We start from the raw sequence: 15,473 nt of genomic DNA on the forward strand, positions 1-15,473 counted from the left end.
TGCAAAAACAAGCTTTATAAAACACATTAACCCCCCAATCCTATTGTACTCTGTGCCATAAGCACTTTAATTGATTATTGATTGAATTATGTTTCATTTTTATGTTTTTCTAAGTAGTAATATACAAAATGGCACAAGCGAATTGGACCAAACTTGTCATATTGTGATTTCTACACTCAGTTTAATTCTTTCAGGATGCTCAAGACTGTCTACATTATAATATATATATGGTCTATAACAACCTAAAATAGAATCCATATCCTCCAGCTTTATATCATTCCATTTATATGCATTCTGTATTGGGATAGTGATCACAGCATCTCTCACCTCAGCATCAGTTGAGCACCGCATCTCTGTACCATCCCCTGCATCCAGCTTGGCTTGCCTCCGTGGTCCAGCTGAGCTAATTTGCTAGCAGGCAGCTACATTCTACATTCACAGCGTCAAACAAACATATATCAGCTCTTTCACACCGCACTGTAAATAATCCATGTATATTTACTGTATATTTACTGTATACTTACTGAAATGCATAATGTACTGTACTTTTCTGTCAGCAAACAGTGTATCAGAGTGCTAGTATAGCTAACACGTTTCATAACAAAGAACCAGCTCTCAAACTCACGGAGAGTCGCTCCTAAATCCTCCCCAGACGCGCGTCCACTCCTCTCCACGGCGCCGCTGACCGTTCTTCATCATATATAACTTGTAATATGATAATCATAGACTAATATGATACGAGTAGCGTTCGCTACAACTCTTCCGTGCGGAGAAAAGCCTCCAATTCTCGCGTCTTTGAACTACAACGCCCAGCAGACCACTGGCTGACCGACCGGATGGAGACCCCCCTCTCTTTTGCCCACTGTGTGACGCAGAGGTGTCAGAGTTCACAAAGTCTGTAATGGCCGATCTGAGTGACGTGTAATCTGACCAATTGCAGCCCAGAACTGGCCGCAGAGGTGTATAACATCAGAAGGGCTCATGCGCGCTGGAATGAGATGGAGAACCGTTATCCACTGACGCGCTGGATTCCGTTACCTGGACAGAACGCGAATATCTCACCGATGGAAGCACGCAGAAACGTGAAAATGGTCTTGTTCGAAAGAAGAGATCCTAATCTAAAAGATAATATAGAGTTTATAGATATTTGTGGCTGTTTGCGGCTAACTGAAGCAGTGCTACGAGTAGGAATGTTACACATAAAAAAATCAGTTTTTTTTTTTTTACATCGCAATTCAATTGAAGATAAATCGATCTATGATTGTCACACAATGAAATAATCTACATCGTCAAATTCCCGAGAATGAGAGCTTTCTTGTGATATATGACTTGACTTTATTGTGAAAAATATATCAAATACACATTCTTCGTAAAAAAAAATTTGCAATGGTTAGGCGGAAAATCCATTTCTACGCTTAATTTTACTGCTTTATAAATATAAAAACCAAAAGGGCTGATACCATATAAGGAAGGCTATGCAAATGAAGCATACACATTTTTAACGTGACTTTGGACCCGTATCCGGGTCCGCAGAGTTTAACTGGTTTTAAACTGTTGTTTTCGCTTGCAAATCACTGTTCACAGGCTTGCAGTGCTTTTGACCGTCTTTTGGCGAAAAAAAACGTGTCAAAAGTGTAAGTGCGGAAAAATGGAAGTCAGAAGCATGCAGATCATATTTATTTTGCGTTAGCATGAAGCTGCAGTTTCACAATACATGAATTACACTTACGAGTAACAGTAAAATGCTGCAAATAATTTTTTCTTGCGCTTGAACCACGATTTACACCTTTACAAAGCTTCTCTTGCGCATGCAAATTTAATTTACGCTTACAGTCTTATGTACATTTCCACAAATATTACCCTGCATATGCAAATCTTTTTGATGTCATTCTACCTTCATATTTTCTGTGAATGCATATATGCATCTCTCTGTAACTGTACTTTGTAAAGACTGTTAAAAGGTGCTATATAAATAAAGCCTTAACCAATTAGACCTCCACGACTGACCGATAAAAGTGCGTGAAATCTAATTGGCTGGGAGGGAAGTGAACCTGGAATTCTTTTGACAATCAAAGATGGATCTTTAGTTTCTTTCCAGTTTAATAATATTTAGCAATGTTAATGAAATGCAGCCTATATTAGAAATGGCTAGGAATTGGGTGCTTGGATGATTTATAACCTCTGTCCTGGTTGGTCTCTGAGCAATTTATCTAAAAACAGCATATTATAGTCTATGGCTCTAAAGACTTCATATAAAAGATCGATGTTATGTCATAAAATGTCAGATACCTCAACTGAATTTAAAATAATTGCAATAAGTTGGTATGATGGCAATAATAAGTAACAATCAACATCAACTGCAAAAATAGATGTAAATGATGCAAGATATGTTCACAATAAATGTTCTGATAGCATCACTGTTTGGACATTTATTGGGAGTTTATTTTTTTTATTTTTTCAGTGTTTGTTTTCAGGTCTGATTTTAGTTAGATTTTTTGTTTTTGTTTTTGTGAAAACCCTACTTCATAGTACCTTTATTTCAGTTGTGCCTTGAAAGGTGCCCAACAGTATCACCAGACGTCTTTACTGTACCATTAAAGGTAGTTATTGAAAAGGTACAAAACTGTTCTTTGAGGAACATTATTTGTACCATCGTGTACCTTTTTTTCGGAGAGTATCATGTAATAAAACAGAAAAAAATAGAGAAAGCTACAGGCACACTGGGTTCCTGCTTGCTCTGTAAGCATTTGTGAATGTTGCTGCTATCATAGCGGGGACCCTTAGATGTCACTTAGAGCTGATATCAGTTGTTTTTTGTTCACCTACAGCAGTTGGAGGAGCGTGCTGGCCTTGGCGTTGAGGCAGCAGCCGGAGAGCTCTCACTGGAGGAGGGGGCAGATGTTTTTTAGTTGATATCTCAGGGGCTTGCAGAAATAGAATGGGAGAGTTTGGTTCAAACATTTAAATAATTTCATTTTGGTTTGTGCCACAGTAACAGCTCCTCTGATTAGTAAAGATGACATTAAAGTGCATGTTTATTTATTCATTTGATGTGTAGATCCTCTGGCTATTCCATGCATGCAGTAAATGCTGTACACTATGGAAATAGTGAACACTCAAATACATACATACATACAGTAGCCTACATACTGGAGAAATAGTAAGAGCAATATTGTGTTATCTGCGCCAAAGAGACATTCTAGCAGAGTGTTTCATTAATGCCAAGTTTGCACGACTGCAAAGCTGTTTATGCTATAAAATAAAAACAACAATACTAGCAGTTTGTTATACTGCATCATTATTTGTTAAAAAAGTAACTTATTAGTGAAAAAGTTTTAAAACTGTTTTTTAAAATGACTGTCAGTGTAAGAGCAATGCTAAGTTAGTCATGTTACCTATGTTTTAAATTACATCATTTTAAGGGTTTAAAAGCTCCTTTGTCTCCTCTGCTCCTTTCTGCAAACAAAAAATGGTTTGTTTCTGCACTTTTGTATTTACACTTGCAGACTGAAGGAATCAAAACATCAGATACGATTAGAGAGCTGCCTGACTGGTGAATGAGGAAAACCGTTTCTTCCTCCTAGATACATCAGTGTCACTGTGTGGGTCGAACGCTGAGTGGAGGATACAAAGGCTAATACTTTAGCTTACTACTTACTACTTTAGCTTAATACTTTTCATTTCTGTTAAGTATTTCTCTGATGTTTGTTCGACTCTCATCAATCAGGATGGAGCTGTACACAACAATTCTTACTTTAACCATTGTTCTCTCAACTGATGCTGAAAGTAAGTTTGAGTTTTAATCACTTGGTACTGCATTGGATTATAGTTACAATTATTATATGCTTTAATCAGACTGAATTTATGTTGAAATTGTTTGTTAAACAGTTATAGTCAGGATCAACTGGGTAATGATTTATTGAACATAATACACCGACTGTTACTGTTACTGGTTACAAACAAACACCTGTGTAGGTTTTGCTACTAAAACCTCCACCGGTTTTGGAAAAAGCATGGATAGATATTCACTTTGTGAATATTGATTCACCATTTGCTATGTGAATATTGCATTGAAAGCACGTCCTGCATACTGTATATTTGAAAATCCTCTCCGAGTTCTACAGGAACAAACACTCCATGAAATCATGTAACATATAAAACAAAAGAGCATGTATAATACAAAATAAAAGACAATGAGTAGCTTCACAGAGCATATGAAAAAATACTTTTAATTTGTAAAATATCTTTATGTAAAAAAAAATATTATAATTTGTTCGCAAGTGTTTAAGAAATAAATGTTTATATCACTGCTCTTATTTTTTTACTTTTATTATCACAAATTGAATATGTGAAATTACTTTTTTTTTAAAGAACAACCTTGAGAACAAACAATGTACAAACACTATAAAGGAAAGGAATAAAAACTGATCCAACTAAGTCTTTTGGCTCAGTTACAAGCTCAAGCACCAGGGCAGACTAAAATAAAACAAAACTAAATAAACAAACTCAAACAATTTAAATCAAATTCATACCTTTCTCAAAGATCCAAAAATAATGCTAATGTGAACCCCTCACATGGTTTTGGAATTAGGAGGCTTGTGGTGAGATTCATAAGAAATTAGTCCTATCCTCAAGATTATTTTAAGGACAAAAACCTGACAAAGTGGAATAAGTGGATTTTATTATGCTCGTTGTATTTCAGTTGTACATGAATATGTTGGAATTCATGGATGCTCTGAGACAGATGGAGAGGATATGCATGAACTTGATGAAGAGGAGATGTGGCATGCTGACTTCAATCAGAAGAGAGGAGTAGTAACATTGCCTGATTTTGCAAATCCTTTGGAATTTACTCATTTTTATGAAACAAGTGTTATTGAAATGACAGGATGCAAAAGTGATGTAGCATTTTTGACTAAAATTTTCAAGAGCCCACCACCAGAAATGGGTAAGGCATGAAAATGTACTACTGAATTTTACATATTTTAATGAACAATGCTGTATAACAGTGATATGTTAGGTACTATGAACTGTTTATAAAGGGGATCATTAATAATTAATAACAACAATAAATGACAACATAAATAAAAGGGCAACTTCCACACAATATCTGTTAATTAGTTAGCTATTTTAACTGACTTGTAACTCAACTCAATGCTTAAATATGCTTATTTATACTTTATTCAAAACCAAATTCATGATTTATGTGGATGCAACAAAACTAGAATATTTGAGATTCAAATTTCTTATCTTCATTCATTAACCAGGCCCCTTATAAAGGGAACATTAATGTGTTACCATATAGCGTGAGCTTGGTGGGAACAGAAATTAAATAATATATATGCTTCAAGTGTTATCAGGTTTTGCCTCAAAAGTTAATATAATATGCATTAAGTTATATGATATCTATATTTATTTGAATTGACTATTGAATACAGTTTTGTGTGTTTCTAGATGCACCCCATACATCCATCTATCTAAAGGATGATGTAGAGCTGGGTGTTCAGAACACCCTCATCTGTCATGTGACTGGCTTCTATCCTCCATCTCTCAGCATCTCATGGACTACGAATAATGCTAATGTGACAGAAGGCATAAGTTTAAGCCAATACCGTCCAAGGGCAGATGGTACCTTCAACATCTTCTCCACTCTTAAGGTTACACCTGCTGAAGGAGACATTTACAGCTGTACCGTGAACCACAGAGCCCTCCAGGGTCAACCTCAGACCAAAACATGGGGTAAGTGTGATATTTTATTATTATCATTATTTCAGCTCAAATTTGTAAAAATCATCTTTTCAGCTGTTATAATTTTCATGCATCCTCCAATTTCCTATGCATGTATTTTCCAGATGTAGATGTTGCTCTCCCAAGTGTTGGTCCAGCTGTGTTCTGTGGAGTGGGTCTGACTCTAGGACTGTTGGGAGTCGCTGCTGGAACTTTCTTACTCATTAAAGGAAACAACTGCAACTGACTATAAAGCATGGAAATAAAACAAAAATATTCAAACTGAGCAATCTGAAGGCTTGCATCATTATTGATGTTAAAGGTATAAATAAATGCATACATCTGGACTCAAAGCATGGTCAACTTGTCTAGCTATGTATCACAAACCATGCTTATTGAAAGTCTAAAAACCTTTAATTGAAACAAAAAGAAAAATATTTTCTTAAACATCATATCTGCGCATCACATACATTAAGTAATATACTCACATGGTTCAAAACTAACATTTTTAAGTGTCTGTACAGTCAGAGAAAGCTTGCATGTGCTATTTACACAAAACCTCATTAGACACTTTCAATTAGGCACTATGATACTGTTATATTTGGTCTTAAATGTTTATGGAAAATGTTTTCTTTTCCATAAAAGCACCATCTAAAAAACAAATAATATGACGATGACCATAAAGAGAAGGCCATGTGGTAGTAAAGGATCCTGAGACTCTCGTTCTGTGTTTTTTTCTTATGTTTTGTTGAGCACACAACTTTGGGCCTGATTGCCTTGGCTGTGTGCTGTCCTGTTTGTTTTGTGTTTTTGTTTGGAGCTTTGGGTCGGGTTCCTCACATTTAAGTTTCGGTTAAGGTGTCAGGATGCTCAAGCTCAAAATGTGAAGAGCAGTGGGTCCTCAGGACCAGGATAGACCAATTGTTAGGGTTCTGTCCTGCCTGTGATTTGCCTGCCTCCCTCCCTGATGCCTGTTGATCAAATTTTGCAGCATTAAAGTTGTTCTTTATGAAAATCATTATGATGAGACCAGCTCTGATGAATGGAATATAGGAGTGCCAGAGATGATAAATAGATAAACTGCTCAGTTTGTGTTCATAAAAAACTGAAAGTTTGCATAAACTGGCTGTTTAAAACTGTGTTTAATATTGCTGTTGCATAGACCTAATATGCTAGTTACCAACTGCTTACACATTAATGTCACAGAGGTTTGTTCTGTAGAAAATATGAGTCTCTGTAAGATACATATACATACACACACACATATATGTATATTCTTTTTACTTAGTTTATCTAAATTAGTCAGACTGGTAAATCTACAGTGTTTTCTTTTCAAATGAAAGCAATATGCTGCCTAGCAACATTTGACACTTACACCTGCAGTAACTGGTTGTAGAGTTATCTTGGACATCAATCTCATGAACATGAACAAATCATTGGCAGCATTCAGCTGGGATTCAGAGAGAGTGAAAATGTCACTGCAAAAGCTCTTCAGCTGTCATCTCATATTAGCACTATCTATATGTCTTGTAGTGGAAAGTGGTAAGTAAAATGAGAGGTATTGAAATAATATATATGTGTTATTATTGTTGTTGTTTCTGTTAGTAGGAGTAGTAGTAAAATTATTACATTGCAACATTTTCTTAAGAAGGGTCATTCATTTTAAAGTTCCTGGATGGACGTTCTAAAGAAAATATTAGGCTATTTGTACTTTTTGAAAAGACATCCATGTAGCCTACTGCAACTGACTGATGCATCCAAGTTCTTTCTTGTTAACATATTTATCTGACAGATTGTTCTGCATCTTCATTCTTTTTCGCACGTACATCTGCCCTTTGTTGTTTCTGATGAGAGCAGAATTCAGTCAGTGAACGCTCGCACTGAACAAAACATGGTGTTTCAGCAATGACTCATCTGATCACCTCTGATTTGGCCATTGCATTCATAAGCTCAACAAAATCGTGTGTGTGATTGGTTTTAATGCGCAGCACTGTAAAAACACGTCTGTCTCTGTCAGCGAATGCAGATTTGAATTTAAGCAGCTAGTGATGTTTTACTTTACATTACCTACAGGACAAACTGCGCATTGCACCCACAATTATTTGGTGTGATAAGATTCCAAATTTAGGGGGCTTTTGTATGAGGAAGTATCACAAACTTAAATACCTGGTGCACAATAGCGTAGCAAGTCAACCCTGAGCCTTTTTTATTTAATGGGCCCAAAACAAGAAGTGCAACATAGAGCCATTTACAGACGTTCACTGCAGCATATCAGGAAAATACTAAACACATCGCTTTGCAAAGGACACTTACAACTAATTATTTTCATCCGATAAATAGACTACATAATCTCTGTAAAGTAATTAGTAATAGTCAAAAACTGTCAATTGAGCAATTTACCTAATATATTTAATAAAACAATGAGCGTAAACCACAGTCAATGAATATTAATCACTGAATTTTAAGGGACATTATGAGGCTGCTTGGGCAACTGAGCAAGCTTTGAGCCATACAGGCAATGAAGTGAACGATGCCATAGCTTTATGAATGCGGGTTCCTATATCTGCCTTGGCTTATATCCACATACATACCCTGCTCCCCCAGATGCTATGCCACTGCTGGTGCAGGTTTGGCTGTATTCACGACAGTAATGGATCTCTGCGTTTCAAAACTGGTTTAACATGATTGTTGTAAAGATACAAACAAGTTCTTTTACAGGAGCCCTAAAGCTTGTAAACATGAGGAAGTTTTGGTGGAACTACGGGGAAGTTTTTATAAAAAAAAAAAATTGTTGATAAAATTTGATAAAAACTTTTGGGGAGGGCAGCTTGTTGACACGGTCACATGATGCTGTCAAACTGCAGGGCATTTAATAGTGTTTTGTGCATAATTTCCCTGTTCTTAAAAATGATTGGTATCGTGGTGGAAAAATGCTTTGCATTAAAATTTCTTCATGTGAGGTTGGTTGGTCATGAGATTATACAACTGAATTTAAGAGCAGAGTTTACTTGCAATAACATATGCAAATTGACAATGCAGTTCAGACATGCATAACGGGACACAGCTATAAAAACTGTTCGACAAGCTTCAAATATACCTGGTATATTCACTGGTATACACCTTTTTATAAATACACAAATGCACAAGGTATATTCATGTACAAAATAAAGAATAATCTTCAATTTAGTGCTAAGCACTGACTAAAATGAGCAAAATCCTGTTGTCTGTCCTATTGAAAATTAAGCCTTAAAGGTTGACAACTTGCCATTCTACATTCATCTGACCTGCTTCATTGCTTGATGTGCTCCTTATTCCTTATTATGTTGATGATTTGAGATTGTAAAAATGTTAAGATCAGACCCAAACTATCAGAGGCTTTAATTGGTTCTTTCATGATTTGTGCACATATTTTTTTCTTAATGTCACTGGATTTAACTCTCTAAAGCAAAGACACTGTTTGCTTGTTTATTTAACATTTCACTGCCATTTAAGGGCATTCCCATAACATTATTGTTATTATTATTATTATTATTATTATTAAAGCAGTTAATACCTGTTAGCAGGCCCTCAACCCAAGCACACACTCAAAATTTCACCAAAAAACTACAAGTGTGTTTAATGCATTTGTTAATTATTAATGTTAAATGTTAAAATGCTGGGCTGTGATGAATAGTTCAACATTATGAAGGTATATATATCATCATCAAAATCACAGTAACTTTCACATGATTAAAGGACATTCCTTTCTCCCCGTGTGCTTGTGTATGAGGAAGTATCACAAACTTAAATACCTGGTGTACAATAGCGTAGCAAGTCAACCCTGTTCCTTTTTTATTTATTGGACCCAAAACAAGAAGTGCAACAAAGAGTCATTTACAGACGTTCACTGCAGCATATCAGAAAGATACTAAACACATTGCTTTGCAAAGGACGCTTACAACTAATTATTTTGGTGGAACTACGGGGAAGATCCAATTTTGCAACATTAAAGTTGTTCTTTATGAAAATCTTTATGGTGAGACCAGCTCTGATGAATGGAATATAAGAGTGCCAGAGACAATAAATGGATAAACTTTGTGTTTAGTATTGCTGTTGTATAATATGCTAGTTACCAACTGCTTACACATTAATGTCACAGAATATGAGTCTCTGTAAGATATTAATATAAGTTAGTTAGACTGATAAATCTACAGTGTTTTCTTTTAAATTTTCTTTTAAAGTGAAAGCAGTATGCTGCCTAGCAACATTTGACACTTACACCTGCAGTAACTGGTTGTAGAGTTATCTTGGACATCAATCTCTTGAACATGAACAAATCATTGGCAGCATTCAGCTGGGATTCAGAGTCAGTGAAAATGTCACTGCAAAAGCTCTTCAGCTGTCATCTCATATTAGCACTATCTATATATCTTGTAGTGGAAAGTGGTAAGTAAAATGAGAGGTATTGAAATAATAAATATCAACAATAATTCCATCATTATTGTTACTGTTACTTTTAGTAGGAGTAGTAGTGAAATTATTATATTGCAACATTTTCTTAAGAAGGGTCATTGGTTTTAAAGTTCCTGGTAATGGACGTTTTAAAGGAAATGTAGCCTACTGCAACTGACTGATGCATCCAAGTTCTTGTTAACATATTTATCTGACAGATTTTTCTGCATCTTCATTCTTTTTCAGCTGATGTATATTACAGATACCGTATGTCAAGATGCATCTACAGCTCCTCTAATATCAGTGACATGGTGTATTTTGACAACTACTATTTCAATAAATATCTATTCATACAGTTTGACAGCACTTTGGGGAGATTTGTGGGGTTTAATGAGTATGGAATGAAACTAGCAGAGTTCTGGAACAATGGCACGTTTGTGCATGAAGAAAGAGATATTGGGGACTGGTTCTGCAAAGGTAATGCTGAAATCTTTGACTCCAGTATCATTGATAAATCAGGTAAGTGGCATAAGTCTTTTCTCTCATTTTTGCTGTCAACATGTAGAGCAAATGCTAGTATCTAATAATAATTTAACATAATGTCTTAATATCACCAGAAATGGTAAGCAGTAGCATTTCAAAATGTAAGAACTGAATTTGAATAACTTATTGTGAATAAAGACAAAAAGATTTTTATACTGTACAAACTGTATATTGTCTCCCTTAACCCTACCCATTACAGAAACATTTTACAAAAACATCACTTAGTATGATTTGCTGTTTGCCCTTATGGGGACCAACAGATGTCCCCACAAGGAGAATGATTTCAGATATTGCCATCTTTGTGGGGACATTTTGTCCCCATAACATAGGGTATGCTTGAACCACATACACACACACACACACACAGGTTTGTTTTTATGGTTTGTGGGGACTCTCCATATAGGTGTAATGGTTTTTCTGTACAGACCGTATATTTTATTGCCCTACACCAAACCTACACCTAAACCTACCCCTCACAGGAAACTTTCTGCATTTTTAGATTTTCAAAAAAACTCATTCTGTATGATTTATAAGCCTTTTGAATTATGGGGACACTGAAAATGTCCTCATAAATCACCTTCTCGTTGTAATATCTATGTCATACCCATGTTATTATACAAATTTGTGTCCTCATAAACCACATAAACATGCACACACACACACACACACACTCACACACACACACACAACATGAAACTGTGTATTTAGGATGTTGCTCTTCTTGATTCAGTGAAACCAAAGGTTAAGCTCAGTTCAGTGTCGCAGGCTGGTGGCAGACATCCAGCTGTGTTGATGTGCAGCGCATATGAATTTTATCCTCCACACATCAAAGTGTCCTGGCTGAGAGATGGTAAACTGATGACCTCTGAAGTGACCTCCACTATGGAGAAGGCTGATGGGGACTGGTACTACCAGATTCACTCTGAGCTGGAGTACAGCCCCAAATCTGGAGAGAAGATCTCCTGTATGGTTGAGCATGCCAGCTTCAGTAAACCCATGATTTATGACTGGGGTAAGATGAGACACTCAACAGATGTCATATTATAACTGTGTTTGTGGTAAGCATACTTTGACATATGATATGACATACTCCACAGATCCGTCTCTCCCTGAGTCTGAGAGGAATAAAATTGCTATTGGAGCATTTGGTCTGGTGCTGGGAATCATCATCTCAGCTGCTGGACTCATTTACTACAAGAAGAAATCAACAGGTCAGAGAAAATGAGAATAATTCAGAATGATAATAATCTGTGTATATCATCCCTGTACATGCATGTAACTTGACAATCTTTTTTTTTTTTTTGACAGGGAGAATCCTAGTACCTCAGTAATGATGGTAGATTTCTACTTAAACTCACTTGTTAAACTCAGTCACTTGATCAATAATTATGCATATTACAGGTCATCGTTGTGACTGCAAAGGGAGTAATAATGAAGAATTTATCTTTATGACATCCTTCATGATACCTCCTATCATACACAATCCTCATTTTCACAATCCTTTAGATATTGCTTCATTACTAAAAGATAAGACAAGAAATATAAAGATATAAAAGAAGAAATATAAGATAACATCTGGTACTTTCAGGGGTGTGTTTCCCAAAACAACTATGGCCGCAATTCTGTCGTTACCAATAGAGTTCTTTGAAACTTGCGACCATAATTAGCAAAATATACTTTTGGGAAACGCCTGATACTGTATGAATGTAAGATAATATTTGAGTATAAGAGCTTATTCAATGTGGACAATTATGTGAATGATGTGTAAAATATAATACATGAAATTCTGAGTTTATTTATTGTATTTGTACTGTACATAATAATGCAATTGGAACCAATGTGTTTGTTAATGTTGAAATGGACACTCATAAAATAAAAGTCTTTGTTGCTATGGCGAATGAATGGTACAATTAGATTATCTGATGAGCATATCTCATTCTTCTTTATTTTAAGAAAACTGGTTAATTTGCATGTAATTGGTCTTTTTAGGAATTACATACTTCTATTAAGGAGACTATCCCCTATTTTGACCCTAATGAGGCTCACTTCAAAAAGCGTTGAGAAATAGCCTTGTTCTTTAAAAACATTTGAAAGTTTTATGCAAACTAGTACAGATGATATTATATTTTAATGATTTATCTTTTATGATCAGTAATTTTTTGAATTGTATTAAAAACTTAGCGGGGATCCATTCTGCTATTTTCTCTGATCTGAAAGGGAAAATACATAAAGAAGAAATAGCTATGATTAATGCACAGAAGTTAAAGGAAAGAGGAAAGGAGTATTCTGTTGATTAGGGGTTACCTGCTAGAATAAAACTTTTTTTTTCCCCCACTGAAATGCATCATCTCAAAATAACTGTCAAGAAATGCTATTCATTAAAAATGTTACATAAACATGTACACACTTTTTATTGCTGACAAATGTTCCTGAGTGCATCGTTAAGTTCATTAAACTGCCAAAGTTCCACAAAGGTCTATTGTGGATTTAAAATTTTTTGCTTAATTTTTGTTGCTAGGCCTGTAAGGTTACAACCAGTTCATAACTTTAATCGAGTTATGACCGGTTAAACCGATCATAACTTTACTTTCACTGAATATAAACAGACCACTCAGATCATTATGATCAAGTCAATTTGAAATTCCAAGGGTTCACTCAAAACAAGGGGAGTCCGCTTTTGTGCTACCCACAGTTGGAACCAGATTGCAGAAGAGATCAGATGTGCTAAATCAGTAGCCATATTTAAATCCAGACTCAAAACTCATCTGTTTAGTTGTGCTTTTACTGAATGAGCACTGTGCTACGTCCAAACTAAATGTATTGTATTTTATGTATCATCATTTTCTATTCTTAACTGTTTTAATTCATTTTAAATCAATTTGTAAATAATTTTAAAATTTAATTCCTTGCTTTTATTGTTGTGATTATTTTTATGATTATTTTAATTCCTTTTATGTAAAGCACTTTGAGTCGTCAACACATGAAGAGCATGTGGCGTTAATATTATTTGTCATGTTGGTGTCACATCAACAATGTCTAACGCAACTTTCTATTAACTGTGATCTCATTATTGTATTTTGACTTTAATTCAGCCATTTTATGTTTATCACAAATTATGCAATGCAATCCTAAAAAGAAGTGATGTGTGTACTGTATACTGTAGCTGAATTCAGTTACATGATGCTGTCAAACTGCAGGGCATTTAATAGTGTTTTGTGCATACTTTCTCTGTTCTGAAAAATGATTGGTATCGTGGTGGAAAATGCTTTGCATTAAAATTTCTTAATGTGAGATTGGTTACCTGTGAGAATACCTGGTGTACAATAGCGGAGCAAGTCAACCCTGAGCCTTTTTTATTTAATGGGCCCAAAACAACAAGTGCAACAAAGAGCCATTTACAGATGTTCACTGCAGCATATCAGGAAAATACTAAACACATTGCTTTGCAAAGGACACTTACAACTAATTATTTTCATCCGATAAATAGACTACATCATCTCTGTAAAGCAATAGGCCATCCAGATCAAACACGAGAGTATTAGTAATAGTCAAAAACTGGGTATTGAGCAATTTACCTAATATATTTAATAAAACAATAAGCGTAAACCACTGCACAATGTAAATCACATTTAATGAATATTAATCACTGAATTTTAAGGAACATTATGAGGCTGCTTGTGCAACTGAGCGAGCTTTGAGCTATACAGGCAATGAAGTGAACGATGTCATACACTGAAAAAAAGTGCTTTGAATTTAATTTTTAATTTTAATGTGTACATCGGTCCCACATGATCAGAATGTGTTCAACTGACATAATTGTCCTTTTTCTCAATGACTTATTGCTTGCCAAACCAAAATATTTCATTCACGTTAGACTACTTAAAATAATCATGTTGATTCAATATATTATTTGTCATTCCTGATTGTCATTACACAAATGCATTGTGTACTGTTAAAGTGATTTCATTGTGTCAAGGGTACCAACTTGATTTCTTAATGCTAATATTAATCAAAGGTATTATGCAACTCTAAAGCAATTTAATGATGTCTCTGGTACTGGTACCAGAGTTGTGTAAACCTAACTTGCTTTATTAAATTCTACATGTACTGTAGACATGTTCAAATGTGTAAATACAAAATCTAAATTCTAAAATTGCATACTGGCATTGACAATAAAGGCAAAAAGCAAGAGTTGGTACTTAAATTTTGCTGTATTGAGTTGTCGAACTTTACAAATGGAGGACTGAGCACAGTTGCCATTAATTGATTGAAGAATAAAAATAAACCAGCAGCATATTCAAACACAAATACATAATGTATTGTCAAATTTGATTAAGAATGGCAAGACATTTATGAACCTACTATTAACTGTTGTCAGTGTCAGTAAGAACAGCAAAGACATTAGTAAAAATATTAACTGTCACAGTAGACTTAAAAGTGCATATACAAAATGGTAAACTGTTAGAACAAACTGCTTTTCTGAAGAAGAAAAAAAACAAAACACTTTTATTTAAGTAATCCAAACATGGCACAAAGTGAATAAGTTCAAATGGAGCAAGAGCTTGTTACAGTTCACTGCCAAGGTTAACCATGCATCTTAAAGGGATAGTTCACCCAGGAATGAAAATTCTGTCATTAATTACTCACCCTTCATGTTCCGAGAAATCCGAGAGCTTTCCGACCTTCCCATAGACAGCAATGCAACTGAGTTGTTGCAAGTGACTTGTTTTAATGTTTTGTCATGGGGCAATGAAAAAACGCAAAACACAATG

At 35.2% G+C, this 15,473-nt stretch overlaps 2 protein-coding genes across 2 annotated transcripts; both read left to right on the forward strand.

Moving 5' to 3' along the window:
• Positions 1-2,813: 2,813 nt before the first annotated feature.
• On the forward strand, positions 2,814-5,982 carry LOC107564454 (HLA class II histocompatibility antigen, DP alpha 1 chain-like). Its single transcript, XM_016249546.1, has 5 exons — positions 2,814-2,830; positions 3,728-3,786; positions 4,703-4,948; positions 5,455-5,739; positions 5,853-5,982. Exons 2-5 carry the CDS (start codon positions 3,729-3,731, stop codon positions 5,972-5,974), a joined length of 711 nt encoding a protein of 236 aa, XP_016105032.1. The 5' UTR covers positions 2,814-2,830; position 3,728; the 3' UTR covers positions 5,975-5,982.
• Positions 5,983-10,082: 4,100 nt separating this feature from the next.
• LOC107564459 (H-2 class II histocompatibility antigen, I-E beta chain-like) lies at positions 10,083-12,032 on the forward strand. The gene is made up of 5 exons (XM_016249549.1): positions 10,083-10,152; positions 10,405-10,677; positions 11,432-11,713; positions 11,799-11,912; positions 12,010-12,032. The coding sequence occupies exons 1-5, from the start codon at positions 10,083-10,085 to the stop codon at positions 12,030-12,032; spliced, it is 762 nt and encodes a 253-aa protein (XP_016105035.1).
• Positions 12,033-15,473: the final 3,441 nt, after the last annotated feature.

The sequence above is a fragment of the Sinocyclocheilus grahami genome, unplaced genomic scaffold (assembly GCF_001515645.1).
Source record: "Sinocyclocheilus grahami isolate Dianchi unplaced genomic scaffold, SAMN03320097.WGS_v1.1 scaffold936.1, whole genome shotgun sequence".
Classification (NCBI taxonomy): Eukaryota; Metazoa; Chordata; class Actinopteri; order Cypriniformes; family Cyprinidae; genus Sinocyclocheilus; species Sinocyclocheilus grahami.